The following is a 17,129-nucleotide window of genomic DNA, read 5'->3' as shown; positions in this document are numbered from 1 at the left end:
TGGAATTAGCTGCCAGAGGAGGTGGTGGAAGCAGGTACGATAGTGGTGTTTAAGAGGCAGCTTTACAAATACATGAATAGGATGGGAATAGAGGGATACAGACCCCAGAAGTGCAAAATGTTTTAGTTGACAGGCAATATGATTGGCGCAGGCTTGGAGGGCCGAAGGGCCTGTTCTTGTGCTGTACTTTTCTTTGTTCTTTTGTTTGTATGTTTGTGGAAGGGGTGCCAATCAGTTGGGCTGCTTTGACCTGGATGGTGTCGAGCTTTCTTGAATGTTGTTGGAGCTGCACTCATCCAGGCAATTGGAGAGGATTTCATCACACTCTTGACTTGTGCCTTGTAGATGGTGGACAGGCTTTGGGGGAGTCAAGAAGTGAATTACTTGCCATAAGATTCCTAGCCCCTGAACTGCTGTTGTAGTCACAGTATTTAAATGGCTGCTCCACTTCAGTTTCTGGTCAATGTTAACCACCAACCCCCACACCCCCCACCCCCCAATGCTGATAGTGGGGGATTCAGCGATGATAATGCCGTTGAATGTCAAGGGGCGATGGTTAGATTCTTTTTTGTTGGAGATGGTCATTGCCTGGTACTTGTGTGGCGCGACTGCTACTTATCACTTGTCAGCCCGAGCCTGAATATTGTCCAGGTCTTCTGCATTTAAACATGGACTGCTTCAGTAACTGAGGAGTCGCAAATGGTTCTGAACATTGTGCAATCATCAACGAACATCCCCGCTTCTGACCTTATGATGGAAGGAAGGTCATTGATGAAGCAGCTGAAGATGGTTGAGCCTAGGACACTACCCTGAGGAACTCCTGCAGTGATGTCCTGGAACTGAAATGATTGACCTCCAACAATTTCAACCATCTTCCTTTGTGCTAGGTATGACTCCAACCAGCGGAGATTTTTCTCCCTGATTCTCACTGACTCCAATTTTGCTAGGGCTGCTTGGTGCCTTGTTGTCATGGGCAGTCATTCACCTCACTTCTGGAGTTCAGCTGGTTTGTCCATGTTTGAACCAAGGCTGTAATGAGGTCAGAAGCTGAGTGGCCTTGGCAGAACCCAAATGAGCGTCAGTGAGCAGGTTATTGCTAAGCAAGTGCCGCTTGATAGCACTGTTGATGACCCCTTCCATCACTTAACTGATGATCGAGAGTTGACTGAAGGGGCGGTAATTGTCCAGGTTGCATTTGTCCTGCTTTTTGTGTACAGGACATACCTGGGCAAGATTCCACATCACCAGATAGATGCCAGTGTTGTATCTGTACTGGAACAGCTTGGCTAGGGGCGCTGCGGGGCAAGTTCTGGAGCACGTAATCAGTACTATTACTGGAATATTGTCAGGGCCTACAGTCTTTGCACTATCCAGTGCCTTCAGCTGTTTCTTAATGTCAGGTTTACTGGATCAAATTGACTGAAAACTGGCATCTGTGATGCTGGGGACCTCCAAAGGAGGCTGAGATGGATCATCCATTCAACACTTCTGGCTGAAGATTGTTGTGAATGCTTCAGTGATATCTTTTGCATTGATGTGCTGGGCTCCTCCATCATTGAGGCTGGGGATATTTGTGGAGCCTCCACCTCCAGTGTGTTGTTTAATTGTCAACCACCATTCACGACTGGATGTGGCAGGACTGCAAAGCTTAAACCTGATCCGTTGGTTGGTTGGAATCGCTTAGCTCTGTCTTTCACTTGTTGCTTATGCTGTTTAGCAAGTAATCCTGTGTTGTAGCTTCACCAGGTTGACACTTCATTTTGAGTTATGTCTGGTGCTGCTCCTGGCATGCCCTCCTGCACTCTTCATTGAATCAGGGTTGATCCCCTGGCCTTTGATAATGGTAGAGTGGGAGATATGCTGAGCCATAAGGGTACATGTTATGGTTGAGTACAATTCTGCTGCTGCTGATGGCCCACAGCGCCTCATGGATGTCCAGTCTTGAGTTCCTAGGTCTGTTCAAAATCTATCCCATTTAGCACAGTGGCAGGGCCAGACATCCTCAATGTGAGGACAAGAACTGTGCAGTGGTCACTCCTACCAATACTGTCATGGATAGATGCATCTGTGGCGGGTTGGTGAGGAAGACGTCAAGTATGTTTTTCCATCTTGTTGGTTCCCTGATCACCTGCGGCAGACCTAGCCTCGCAGCTATGTCCTTTAGGACTCGGCCAGCTCAGTCTGTGCCATTTCAGAGGGCATTTAAGAGTCAACCACATTACTGTGGATCCAGAGTCACATGTGGGCCAGGTGAGGACGGCAGGTTTCCTTCCCTAAAGAACATTAGTGAACCAGATCGGTTTTTATGATAATCGGCGATAATTTCATGGTCATCATTAGACCTTTAATTCCAGATATTTATTGAATTCAAATTCCAACATTTTCCTTGGTAGGCCAATCCTCAGAGCTTTACCAGTCATTACCAGTCCAGTGACAATAACACTTCACCACCACCTCCCCGTGGCTAGACGTACTTCCAATTTGTACTAATTTTAAATTTAATCCAATCATTTATAATCATGCCAAAAATGCATAGCTGAACCCAATAGATGGTAAATTAATTGCAGATAAGTTGTATAAGAAAGAATTAAATTTGGACCTCTGACATTGTACTAGCATTTCTTTTTACAGGACTTCAGGATGCCAAGCCAGGGGGAAATTGAGAGAAAATCAGTTATTGTAAGTTTATTTTTGTCTTGTATTTGTAAGATTATTTGAATTGACTGTTCCGCAGGCATAGCACACGTAAGAAGTCTCCTGGGCTTGCTGCAGTCCAACAACTTTTTACTGATCGATGGCCATCAGCATCACTAAACAGAAATTCCTTAAACGCTGCAACGGAAAGGAACATTGATTTCGAGCTTGATGTTCGAGTTGAGATTGAGAGTGGAAAATGTGTTCTGCACCCAACTACCCAGCAGCTGCAGCAAGCAGAACATGATGAATTCAACACTAAAAGGTGAGAAGACCTTTCATTTGTTCCATTTGTTTTATTTTTATTCATTCTTTCATGGGTTGTGGGTGATTTGTTGCCCATTCTTAATTGCCCTTGAAACTAAGTGGCTTGCTCGGCCATTTCAGAGGGTGGTTAAGAATCAACTATATTGCTGTGGGTCTGGAGTCACATGTTGGCCAGACCAGTAAGGATAGCAGATTTCCTTCCCTAAAGGACAACCAGATGGGGTTTTACAATAATCTTTGATAGCTGTCATAATCACCATTACTGAGATGAACGTATTACAGATTTATTAACTGAATTTAAATTCCACCAGCTGCTGTGGTGGGATTTGAACCTGTGTCCCCAGACCATTAGCTTGGGCCTCTAGATTAGTACTCCAGTGACATTTCCACGACACCACCATCTCCCTCTAATGTGTGCGAATACTTAGGTCCCAAATATAATATCTGGTCCTTTCAGTTCTCACAAAGTTTGCATTGGCTGCAAGTAGCTGGAAGTTAGAGCTGATATTGGCATGACAATGGCAACAGGACATTTGGGAACTTGGTGAACAATAGGATAGACAGTCTACCTCCTTAACTGATTAAATTTAAGGATTGAGAAATAAACAGATGAATGCTTGTGTAGGAAATCAAGTAGATTAGAATCAAATCAGAACAGAAAGTGAAATAAATAAAAGGAAAGCAAGAATAGATTCAAAGAGAAAAGAGAGACAAAGAAGAATTTAAAAAAAAGATTACATTTTTAAAATCTACAAGGACAATTTACAACATACAAGAATGAGAGTTTACGGTTTCAGTTGTTTGCATTCTGATCTGAAAAGGTTGAGAATTGCAGGAACTTGAACTCTGTCATTAAAAGGGTCCTTATGCTGTTAAGTACCAGCTTTAACTCGTTGGAGCACATGTAATTAGTAATTAATGCGGGAATACAGTAATTTCTTTAAACTGGCAAGGAGGTCGATAGTAAGCTGCTATTTTCTGGGACTAATAGTGGAGTAGTGCAAGTTGTTCCAGCAATTGATGGGGTATCTTTTCCTCACCACAAATTCCTGGCTGATTTACGCCCTAAGAACAAATTGTGCATTAAATTCAGTTACTTTCCCAACAAATTCTGGGCCAATATCTGTACTTTTCATTAACAAAATTCATTTCAGTGTTTGGGAATATCAATCACTCCCAATCTGTGCTACTTAATACTGTGCCAAGGATTCATATTAATTTAGGATGATTTGTGAGGACTTGAATAGACATGTTTATGTCCCCCTGTACCCTTAAGCAGAGTAATTGTTATGAAAATGAATATCCTTATCAGTTTTTAACTTCAGACGCTGCCTATCAACATTCCTCATCATATCTTTTTGGACATGAACTAGAAGATTCTGCAGTTGATAATTGAGTGGTATATGTCTGCAGAACAGACTGTCATAGCACACCATTGGTCAGTTCTTGAACTATTTTTCAGTTGCGTACCTGCATAAGTTTCCACACTGCAATTCTTCAGTTAAGACACACCAGTGGGGAAAAATTAAACCTCTTTTTAAGGACTCATATAGGGCTGTCAACTCTGGTTAGTTGCTTTACTGGAGGTTGTCTCACATGATATTCTGGCCATACAATATTCTGACCAACAAGAACAGCAACTAAATTTTAATTTATATAACATCTTTAATGTTGTAAAACATACCAAGGTGCTTTACAGGTATGTAATCAGCCAAAATTTGAACCTGAGCCAAAGGAGATATGGGATCAGCTGACCAAAAGCTTGGTCAAAGAAGTAGGCTTTAAGAAGGATGTTAAGGACAGAGTGGTGAAAAGGCGGTGTGAGGGAACTCCAGATGCTTGATTGACAGTGTATGCTGTCAAACTCACCATTTCTGTGAACTCAGGTCAGTTGTTCAATTTTTTAAAAATTCATTCATGGGATATGGGTGTCGCTGGCTCGGCATTTATTGCCCATCCTTAATTGTCCTTGTTCAAAGGGCATTTAAGAATTTGCCACATTGCTGTCGGTTTGGAGTCACATGTAGGCCAGACCAGGCAAGGAGAGCTGATTTCATTTCAAGGAGAGCTACATTCCACAGCTGCAACATAACACCTGCCCTGTCATTGTTACTTATGTTGTTTAATTAATTTAGTTACTCACTTAATTAACTTAGAGTAATTCCACGTATGCTACACCTCTGTCCCCCGTGCACCAGAGTCCCATGTGAACCTAATTCGCTACTCACTCTGGCATAGTCACCTGTCTCCCCTTGCGCCCCTTACTGATGTTTTTTATGCAGTCAGCAACGTTTTGCCATCTTTGACATCAAATATGTTCAAAGATGCTCAAAAGCAAAAGGCGCTTGAGGGCATCAGTGTGCTCAAAGGCATCAAGTGTGTTCAGAGGCATCAAACACACAATAATGTCAAACGTGACCAGCAACCTACATTGAAGATCACAAGGAAATTAATTACTTAAATAATATTTGAACTTATAAAGTTTTTTCATTTGGTTCAAAAAATGGTTCCACTATACATGCTTGAGAGCACCACCAGATCGCCATCAGTTCTTAATTAATTCATTGATTGCTGTCCTGGGAAGGAAATGTGGAATGTGAGACGACCAGTGTCAGTCTCTGCATCCCTTGTGGCCTCCCTCTTTTCTCTACACCACCCCCCCCAGATCTCCCCTCAGTGTTCCCTGCTGCTTCCCCACCCCCGATCTCCTCTTTGCGTTCCCTGGTGCCTCCACCCAACTCTCCCCCCCACCACCCCCCGCCTGATCTTTTCTCAAATGTTATCTGGTGGTTCCCTTCCCTAACCCCAATTTCATCCTGGCAGCCTAGCCCTCCCCTCCTCTTCCCCTTCACCCCACCACCACCACCCCCCCCAACCCCATGACATTCAGGTCTATTTCCTTCTCTCATCACCACACATTCCGCTCCCCCCACCCCCCACCCTCACTCGCCCAGTCTCAGGCCCACTCTAAACCTCCTCTCCCATGTTTCAGACTACAAACCCCTCCCCTTCAGTGTTAGACCTTCACCCGCCTCCACATCCTTGTCTCGTGCCTACACCTTTCCCACCCCAACATCACCCCACTTTCCCTTCAGTCTTGGGTCTACATCCCATCACCACCCCACTAATCTTGGGCCTACACCCTTTCCCCACTCATAACTCTTCCCCACTCCTTCCACCCCAAGGCTTGGGCCTATACCTGTCACAGATCCCTGGAGCCTGGAGCCTCCTCTTCCCCCACCTCCCACCTCCTCTGCTAATGGACCTCAGGCCTCCTCTCCTCCCCCATGGTTAGACCTTTCAGGGCCTCCTCTCTTCCCCTGATAGCAACTTTCACCACCATGCCCCCCGCCCCCCTGGCAATTCTCTATGCACAAAGCCCACGCCCCCATAACACTCTCTACCCCCCCTTCCCTCACCTGTTTCTGCCAGCATTGCTGTTTCACAGCAGCTGAAACTGCAGCAGAGCAGGTGGTCACTGTCACTTCCGGCTCCTGCCTGGCCCAGGACCTGCAGAGAGATGGAGTGTTGGTTGGGCGCTGGAGAGGGTGGGGGAGGGATATTGCTGGGAGCGAGAAAGAGGAGAATGGGGAAGAGAGAGAAGGGGGAGGGGAGACATGAAGAGAATGGAGGAGAGAGAGTGGAAGAGAATGGCGGAAGAAAAAGAGGGGGCTGAGAATGGGGGAAAGATGGAGCAGGGAGGTGGTGGAAGAAAACCGCTGCAATCTAGGAGCTGGGCGGGAGAAAATTGTTCCGGGGGATGTTGGTGGAGAAAACTATTGAAATCTGGTAGAGGGGTGTGGGGGCATTACATGGGTGTGCTGCACTAGTTATATATTATGAAGAAAAACATAAAACTAGCTTGTCAAAACATACATTTTAAAACAGTCTGCTTTTTCTAAAGTGAAGTTAGCTCAGTTTTGGGATGTTTGAAGCTATAGAAGTTCAGAAACATGGGAAATAAACTTTATGATTGTTTTTGGTGTCAGAATGCTTAAGATAAATAACTTTGCTAATCGCAAATGTTTGAGTGCTGTGGTTTGGGACAGTTGACGACAATGATTGATTTTGAGCGCAACCAATGTCTAATGAGCACAAATGATCGCTGTTGAATGTAAATGATGTCAAAGTTTTCTGGTAGGGAAGCTTCTTTCCAGCTGTTCGTCTTGGTTACTCCTCTGGTTGAATTCATATGGTTTCTAGCAAAATGTAAATAGCTAATTAATGTAATAAATATGCCGAATTCTCACCTATATTCATAATATTTTTGATTCTGACCGGCCCACAGCAGCATCACCGGCATCAGTTAGCACTCAAAATGGAGAGCTTTTAATCTTGCAACACAAACTAGTGCAGTAAACTAGCAAGAAATATAAAAACAGTCAGAGCTTCTACAAGTATATAAGAAGGAAAAGTGTGGTTAAAATAAATGTTGGTGCCTTAGAGAATGAGACGGGATTAAAAAATGGGAAACAAGGAAATAGCAGATACAGTATTTTTTATCTGTCTTCAAGGTAGAAGACACGGAATAAATCCCAAGAATAGTAGAAAATCAATGCAAAAGGTGGCGAGAAAGGGGGCACAGTTTCAGAATAAGGGGCCTCGCATTTAAGATGGAGATGATGAATTTCTTCTCTCACAGGGTCATTATTCTTTGGAATTCTCTATTCCAGAGAGCAGTGGAGGATGTGTAACTGAATATATTCAAGGGTGAGTTGGACAGATCTACAAATGAGTCAAAGGTTATGGAAGGCAGGTAGGAAAGTGGAGTTAAGGCCACAATTCAGTTCAGCCATTATCCTGCAGAATGGTCTACCCCTATTCCTATTTCTTATGTTCTTTTCATTGCTTAACACACAATGCTCCGTTACACAAGTGCAATCTATGAAATTGAAGAGAAGATTGAAATAATGAAGTAATAACTGGTGGCTATGAGGAGGCAAATAGTTGCAACATATGAAAATTAATTAATGAAAGTTGCATTCATTACACCTGATGCAACAGCAGAAGTCATGACATTGCAACAGCAGTGGTATTGGTTGAGCTTGGGGAAATAATGAAAATTAATTGTTAAAGTCATCTCAACAAATTATTTAATACTATAATTGTTTTAGGTCTTTATGAAGAAACTTTTGTTTCTAAAAACACAAAAATGCAAAAAATCAAGAACAGATTGATTTGCTTTTTGGATACTCCATCTTAAACTGTCAATTGGGATTTCAACTGAATTTTGATATTACTGTAGAATTTTTTAACGTACAATTTAATATTTAATTATTTAAATTTGTAGTCGTTTGGTAGTACAGAACTTGAGTATTGCTGAAAAGACATTTTTGTTGAAGCTTTTCATCTTGCACTCATCAGGGCAATTCACAAGAAAATACCAATGTCAGGGGAAATAACATTTATACTGTATGAGAAGAGAGTGCTGATTGGTTGACAAGTGGAATCTGATTGGTAAAAGCATTGCCAAGGAGAATGCACAAGTTGATGGTGACTGACAGTTAACTGCCAAGCATTATTTGAAATTTAAACCAGGTAGTTTGACTCTCTCAAGACGTTGCCCTGGAGGATGAACCAACGAATGGCTGTCACTTATTTTGTTTAGCTGAAATGGCACAATGTGTATACGTGTTCTTTCTGTCTGCAAAGAACAGGGCCCTATGTATTAATATATGTAGCTTCCAGTACGCATAAATGCACCACACTGCGAGCTCAACTGACGATCTTAAATGGTTGTCAGCATAATTCTTAACACACATGATTATTTAGCAAATGTTGTCCATTCGCGGAATCACATCTAATGTTAGACACTGTGTTTTGAGTTTTACAAACACAGGCTGGTTGGGAACTTTGCCCGTTGCAAACAGCAGAAGGAACGTGCTGTTTGATATGATCTACCAGTCTTAGGGACGTATGGCCTTCATACCTAGATACCTGCATACATATATTGGCATTGAAATTCATATACCACATTACTCGTATGTGTGATGGGCAAAACATCTTTTAGGCTTGATGACAGTATCCTGTTAGTGGTGAATACCGCTGGTGTTGCTCTTGCATAATAGCAGCATGGAACAGCTACCTTCACCTGTTGCTCTATTTTTGAGATACCATGCCCTTCCAGGGTAATCTGAGCTAGACTGGGCATGTTTCAGTGCTTAAAGTGATGGCCTTGGGCCTGTTCATGCATTTGGGTGATATACAGCATGAAATGAACAGATCAGGGTAGCCATTATCCTGCAGGATGTCTTTGATGCACCCTATTTCAGCACCAAACTTGCATGGTGAGAAATGGCTCAGGCCCTATTTACAAGGTTGCAAGGTTGCAGATGAGGCCAATCCTATAGCGTGTGGAACTGTAAGTGCCCCAGCACTTGTATTGACCAGTGAAGGTAGGCTTGCAGTAGACCGTTGGAGAGAACCCCCAGCAGATTTCTCAACTAGTACATCAAGGAAAGGGAGTTCATTTAATGCATTTCAAAGGTGAATTTGAGCACAGGATGGAGCCCGTTAAGACATACAAGGAAATTATTACATGCAGCTGCGGATTTAAATATAGCAAACGTATCATCCACATTCGGAAAAAGGCAAGGGGTAGGAGGTTGGGTGTCATTCCATTGAAGACGTGTTTCTTATGGATCCCATCAAAGAGGTTTGCAAGAGCTGGGCCTAAGAGAGGATCCCATGGCAACACCACCTACTTGGGTATTCACAGTGTCATTAAAGCTGAACTCAACTGCATGAGCTGCCAAGTTCATAAGCTCAGTAAATATTGATTCATGCAATGGTGGCGGGTCGAGATCGCCATGATATAGTGTTGAAGTGCATATACCGGTGGCCTCCTTAAGTGGAACATTATCAACAAATCAGCGCTCTTCTCATACAATATGAACACGTTGTTCCTCCTGACATTGATATTTTCTTGCGAATTCTCATGATGAGCACAAGATGAAATGTTTCCACAAAAATTGTCTCTTTTTCAGCAATATTTAAAATTGGTTCTACAGTTTAGCTCTCTGACGTGGGCAATGTCAAAAGCTTTTGTATTTCTTTGCAGGAGTACTGAAAAGAGTTTAAAGAATTTGGATCAAGATACTCCAGCAAAGAAGAAAAAAACACATCAGAATTATCCATCAACTTCACATTTAATAGGTGGCAAAAAGGTGCCACATACCCTTCAGACCAAGACTACTGAGTTTGAGAACACAGTCTTTTACATTCCAGGAGTAGATGTAAAGGTAATAAGGGCATCTTTATATTAAAGGGAAGTTCATAAGTTGTGTTTGCTATTTATAAAAAATAATAATTGCTTACTCTTTGTTTAAAAACCCAGTTGCTTGATACTAATTTTTCTTTTTAGAATTCGCAATATAAAATAATCTTTGTTCATATTACGTTATCATTGTTTTACCTCGTGTGGAGGTAACGTATAGAAGGATAATATATTGATTGAAACCTTCTCATTTTCTTTGAGGGCATATACATTGCAAGCTGGAGTTCTCATTTAAAATACTATCAAATATTTATTATAAACACTATGTTACAATGTTTTCAAATGATTGTACTTGAAATGCAGTTGGACTTTAAAAATGTACTTGCATTGGGCATAACATTTCTTACACCATTTTCCAGGTTTAGAAAGGAGAGGCGTGCAATGACATAATGGGCTGGATTTTCACGGAGTTGTGGAGACCCTAGGAACCTTTAAAAATGGCCTGTGGAATCCAAAACCGGATGCCCCACTTCCATTTCGGATAGCTCCTATTTTCACTGGGGCGGAGGCCGCGGTGGTGGGATGCGACTCCCATATCTGGGAAACCCAACTCAGCAGGACTATTTGAACTCAGTGCGGAGTTCAATCAGACCCCATTTTCACTGGAGCCAAGGGCCTTATCCCACACTATGGCAGTTACTAATTTTTAGAGAGGTCATAACTGCTCCTGAAAGGCAGATAGGTTCTGAAGAACTGTCAAGCTGTCAGGTTTTTTTTTAACTAGTCAGCCCTTTGAAAATTTTAAAAAAAAACTGCCACCTTGTGAATAGAGAGTTGAAAAAAATCTATCTTATCAGTTTCAATAGCTGTGTATTGACATAACCCTAAGTGCTATCATTATAGTATTAGTAATGCTTAGCCTTCCACAACTTCTTATCACAGTGGTGGAGGTGGGAGAGTGCACAGTTTGATTGACAGCTCAAAGGTTATTAAAGGATTAGTTGCCTTTGATGTGGTGTTATCAATACAAATTAATCTTGCTTTGAGAAGAGATTAAGCACTTCAGGGGATTTAAATGTTTTGAATGAGCTTTCATGAATGGGACTTTTTTTACATTGGAACAGACATACGAACACATGTATTAGACGCACGAGTAGATTATTCGGTCCTTCAAGCCTGCTCTGCCATTTGATAAGATAATGGCTGATCTGATTGTGGCCTCAGCTCTATTTTTCTGTCTACCTCCATAACCTTTGACTCCCTTGTCAATCAAAAATCTATCTAATACAACCTTTGTTATGACCGATGCAATTGGTAAAACAGAGTTATTTAAAATTCTCAGAGAGAAACTTTAAACAACTGTCTTAACCTATCATTTTAAGTGTTATGTTTGAGATGTGACTCTAAATTCAGGAATCAGACCACCAGTTCTTAAGGTTTTACATTAAACTAATTGAAACATTTGATTAATTTACACAGGTTAAAAATATATGTACTCATCGCTACAAATTACTGCTGTCATAACTTTTAACAAATTCTCAAACTAATCTCCATTAAGGCAACAGCAACCCATAAACTTAACCAAACACCAGGCAAAGCATTTTCACCTTACCAATTCAAAATGAGGTTCTTTTTAGAGCCAGTGGAGGCCTGCAGCCTTTTGATCTTACATTGCCTCTGCTCTGCACACCCGAAAACTACTGAAGCTATACCTACCACAACTGATTGAATTCAAATTCTCAATGTATCACCAGTCTCTTTGAACTTTACCTTTTAACAATGAAACCTCATTCATTGTACCAATTTTATTAGTAATATAAACATATTGCTTGGTGGCTGCTAGAAAGGCATCAAGTTTTCATCCCACCTCTTGAATGCTGTATTCAAAAAATGCAAATGCATGCTATCTCTCTTCCATATCAAAATTAGTACCCATCAAAGTACCCAGACTAGCTAGCTTTAATCCAATTAAGACTCACAGACTCAACCTATATATTTAAAAGAAAAATATTTTCCAAAATATTATATACATTAATAGCTTCATGACACCTTTAAAAAAAATTCAATTAACTTGCCTCCACTGCTGCCCCTGGAGAAGAGAATTCCACAGACCAACCACCCTCAGAGAGAGAATTTCTCCTCATCTCCACCTAGTTCTAGTCTCTTTCATCAGGGTAAGCATCTTCTCAGCATCCACCCCTGAAAGTCCCCTCAAGCTCTTATGTTTCAGTAAGATCACCTCTCATTCTTCTCAACTCCAATGGTTACAGGCCCAACCTGTCCAACCTTTCATTGTAATATAACCACTTTATCCCAGGAATTAGTTGTGTGAGCCTTCTTTGAACTACAACTAATACAATTATGTTAATTCTTAAGAAAGGAGACCAAAACTATTCACAGTACTCTAGATATGATCTCACCAATGTCCTGAACAATTGTAGCAAAACTTCCCTACTTTTATATTCCAATCCCCTTGTAATAAACGACAACATTCCATCTGCCTTCCTAATCACTTGCTGTACCTGTAAACTTTGTGTAATTTGTATACCAGGGCACCTAGATCCCTCTGTACTGCAGAGTTCTGCAATCTCTCTTCATTAAATCATATACTGCTTTACTATTCTTCCTACCAAAGTGGACAAGTTCACATTTTCCCACGTTATACTCTATCTGCCAAATTTTTGCCCATTCACTTAACCTATCTATATTTCTTTGCAGGCTCCTTATGTCTTCTTCACAACTTACTCTTCTACCTATCTTTGTGTCAATTGCAAATTTAGAATCATACATTTAGTCTTTTCGTCAAAGTCATTTATATAGATTGTAAATAGTTGAGGCCCCATCACTGATCCCTATGACATTCCACTAGTTATAGCTTGCCAACCCGCAAATGACCTATTTATCTCTACTCTCTGCCTCCTGTTAGATAAGCAATCCTCTCTCCATGCTAATCTGTTAGCCCTACACTATGAGCTCTTATTTTGTGTAGTAACCTTTAATGTGGCACCTTATCAAATGCCTTTTGGAAATCCAAGAACACTACGTCTTACAGGCTGTCTTTAATCCACATTGCTTGTTACTTACTCAAAGAACTCAAGTAGATTAGTCAAACATGATTTCTCTTTCACAAAACTATGTTGACACTGCCTGAATGCACAAAGATTTTCTAAGTGTCCTGCTATAACCTCCTTATTAATAGATCCTGACATTTTCCTGTGACAGATGTTAGGCTAACTGGCCTGTAGTTTCCTGCTTTCTTTCTCCTTTCGTGAACAGAGGAATTACATTTGCTATTTTCCAATCTGATGGGACCTTTCAGAATCCAAGGAGTTTTGGAGAATTATGATCAATGTATCTAGAATCTCTGGAGCCATTTCTTTTAAGACCCTTGGAGCAAGCCCATCAGGTCCTGGGGACTTGTCAGCCTTTAGTTCTAATAGTTTTCTCAGTACCCTTTCCCTGGTGATATAGAGAGCTCTGTAGTAGATATTTAGAACTTTACTTCATTTTTCATCTCAGCTTGGCTCCTGAGTCTGCCTATGGTGGATACTGTGAGAGTTTGCATGGAGACTGTAATGGCAAAGGGTGGTAGGTGTAGGTCATGAGTTGGCATAGCGACTGTAAGAGGCTATGGAGATGGGTGGAGGGAATAGGTTGGCATGTTTGGGCATGGGAAGTGGGTGGGTGAGGAGGTAGCCTAATGTTTTACAAAGCAACTGGGATGAAAATGCGGTGAACCGAGGTGAGCCTTGTAAACATCCCAGCTTGGCACTCGGCAGCCTCTGTGGGCACTTCTGATCTGCGTACCATTTGTGGCATTTTTCCAGAGGCACTGACCCAAGAGCGACAATCTGGCTTAATATCTTGATGCTTAACCATTAGTTCCTGCTACTCCATTACATCAGTGGAGCTATTTGCAGAATTCTGAAGAAAGTAAACAAATTTGTAGTGCTATTCTTTGTTAGGAAATAGAGATAGTTTAAGTAAATTGTATTTTGTATTTGCAGGTGTTAGCAATCGGTTTTAGCTTTAGTATTTAAGTTTGATTTATATTTCTGCACTTGTGTGTTAAGAAAAGGTCAAATTGAGTTTTAGTTTCACTTTAAAATGTGCCTGTATTTCTAATGAGAATTTTACAACTGTTACAGCTGAATTAAACAAGCAAGAGTAGAGAAACTGGGTTGTTATCTAGCAACAGAGGTCCAGAGAGGCAGGTCACTCCCACAGACACGACCCCACAGAAGAAACTAGACACAGCAGTATGATTTGGAAGCTATTTGAGTTTAGTTGGTTTTGAAGACAGCTGCCAGGTGAGACTGGAGTAAAGGGGACTGATAGCCAGTCCCAAGCTATAGAAAAGACCCCAAAATCAAGGGAAGTGAAACAGGAGAAAGCCTCAAGCAGACCCTCTAGCCAAAGGAAGGACAGGAACCTGGAATAGCCCCTGTTAAGTGAAGTTAAGAGTGAGGGGCAGAGAGAAAGGCTCCAAGCTTCAGATTTAAAGAGACAAAAGCTACAGAAAGCAGATTTAAAGTGAGAACAGCTTACAAGGTCCAAAGAGACAACTGAAGGTCTATAACTCTTTGCTATGGGCATGTAAAGCATTGGCATACTGTTGAAAGCTAAGTCGGTAAGAGAGAGTGCATGGAAGAAAGCTTGAATGTGTGTGGTGATCCAGGGGAAAGGAACATCAAAAGCAGAGTTCAAAATCCTGGAAGAGAAGTCTTTTGGAAGGTGTCTAAGAGAAAATGTTGATTTGGGAGAAGATTCCAAAATGCATCCTTTGAGAGTGGAGATTGGAAACCCTCATATGAAAGACAGGGTTCAGTGAGACTAGTTGGCTCATGGTGTGATAAGCGTTTAAGGGGAGTTGAGGAGAGATCCATAGCATCTGTCTGGGGTGGCATCTGTCACCTCGTTTCAGATTGTGGTGTGTCTGACCACGGGTTGCCTATTGTTTTACATAGACTGTACTTACTGTGAACATTAGAGTATAAGATAGCTTTTGTAACTTGTGTTATCCTTATAAATCTGTATATATCTGTAAAGGTATAGTTCTGGGTGAAGGAATATTATAATATAGTTCATCTTTTCTTGTTTAATAAATGTTTTATTCGTTCGTTAAAAGCTTGTTAGCTCGCTCCTGTGACTCTGTTCAGTAGCCCCTCTCCGTGATCTAAACAAACAAATAAAAGTTAGGATCTGTCAAGCTGGGTTCCACTGTGGATCAGGCTTGTCCAGTGGTAACCGCAGCTGGAGATCATAACATATTTCAGTTAATAAAAATACAGAAATCAACTGCTATGGTTGGACAGTTTCAACAAATCTAATTGACTGATTCTTTCTCCAGCTGACATTTGTAAAACAACATTGTCAAATTTTGTAAGAGTTTCAGTATAACATTACTGAAGCAATTTAGTTTCAGTAAAGCATTACAAATAATTATTATTTTGTTTTAACAGTTGCACTATAACTCCAAGACACTAAAGACAGATTCTCCAAACACCTCCAGAGGATCATCTTTGCCAAGAACTCTGTCTAAAGAATCCAAACTGTACGGTATGAAAGATAGTGGTGTTGCCCCTGCATCCTCTACTAATTACAGCAAGGCTAACTTCCTGCTTCCTCCCCCACCCCCACCTTTACCATCAGGTATCCAGTTTATACACTTCTATTTCTATAGAAACAGAACCTTATGATTTTATTTTTGTGCAGTTTAAATTGGTAAATGCCTGTATTTTGCAGTGAGCATCATATATTGTATTAGTAATATTTAACTTTGGGAGAACTGAATGCAGTTAAGGAGATTCCTGCCAGCAATATGTTGAAGTAGCATATATCATTGTAGCAACAATGCTTGTGTCATTGCTAATCCCAGCGTGAATTTGCCCTGTTTTACAATTTAAATTTTTAATACTGTACAAATACCCTGAAAGAAACTTTCAAGAAGCTTATAAACAATTGTGCCTCTATGTTGTAAAGTACACAGGATTTAATTTACATTTTAACTAAGCCCTCTCTAAGCTTTACTTTTGGTTTAATGAGCTATAATGTTCTTATTTGTGAAGTGTTCTTCAAAAGCTTAAAAATATTTATATATGCTGCAGTCTGTAGGGACAAGAAGATAACTAGAAAAAAGAATACAAAAGGCTTTTAAGAATTTTGATAGAAAATATGTTTTCTGTGATTATATTTATATTTAAATTAGTTTACTTTTTAAAAAAAAATTATTGGAAAGTAACCGCATTTGATTCTCAACATGTTATGGTTTGTGATGAATTGATTTGAGATAAAAATTACACACTTCCGTGGCTGAATTTTACAGGACGCCCACAAGCAGGAAAACAAGCAGATGGACTATAAATTAGGGTGCACTGCCATCAGCAGCTTATCTACCATGGGTCCACATGCCCCCACCCTTCATCAGACAGGTCACCTGCCTGTGACCCAATGGAGAGCACTTTGTGGGCGATTAATGCTTAATTAAGGGTCTCATCCTGCCATCGCTCCAATATAATGGGTGGTGGTAGAGACTTGCGCCCACGTATTGCCCGACAGGTTTCACCCTGTGAGCTGCATGTCAGTAAAAGGGGGTTGCCTCCTTCCTGGACCACTTTCAAACGGGGGCTCCCTCCCACTGTTTTGCCTCCCCACATTCACTCTAACCCCCTGCCCTGTCCAACTTCCCCCTCCCCCTCGCTGGAGCCTGTCAGCCTGGCTGCAGTGAGACCTCAGACTCACCCGACTGTCTGGGCCCACCACTGTACGTCACCTCCTTGGCCTACCTGCAGCACCCACAGTTGCCACTGTTCCTACTTGGTGCTGCCACTGTGCAGAACTGCTAGACTCCAAGAGGCTGGCAGCTCTGTGAGGCGGGATGTCCTCCTGGAGAAGGACAGAAGTCCCACCTCATATATATTGAAGGACTATCACCTGAAAAATTAAAGTGGGT

General features: G+C 41.4%; 1 protein-coding gene across 8 annotated transcripts in view; it reads left to right on the top strand.

Moving 5' to 3' along the window:
* Window positions 1-17,129, top strand: part of kiaa1109 (KIAA1109 ortholog) — a 527,093-nt gene that overhangs the window by 434,429 nt on the left and 75,535 nt on the right. For 7 of the 8 annotated variants that reach the window (XR_005944164.1, XM_041196895.1, XM_041196846.1 and 4 more), the window contains 3 exons: window positions 2,735-2,959; window positions 10,022-10,202; window positions 15,640-15,829. Coding sequence is in view for 7 of the 8 variants with exons in the window: in XM_041196895.1 (XP_041052829.1) it covers window positions 2,735-2,959; window positions 10,022-10,202; window positions 15,640-15,829 (596 nt within the window). In the remaining variant the exon portion in view is untranslated. The remainder of the gene's footprint in view (window positions 1-2,734; window positions 2,960-10,021; window positions 10,203-15,639; window positions 15,830-17,129) is intronic. The other variant, XM_041196871.1, reaches the window with a different exon arrangement.

Source organism: Carcharodon carcharias, chromosome 1 (assembly GCF_017639515.1).
Source record: "Carcharodon carcharias isolate sCarCar2 chromosome 1, sCarCar2.pri, whole genome shotgun sequence".
NCBI classification, from domain to species: domain Eukaryota; kingdom Metazoa; phylum Chordata; class Chondrichthyes; order Lamniformes; family Lamnidae; genus Carcharodon; species Carcharodon carcharias.
Note: the sequence above shows the minus strand (reverse complement) of the source record. Positions and strands in the feature narration are given on the sequence as shown.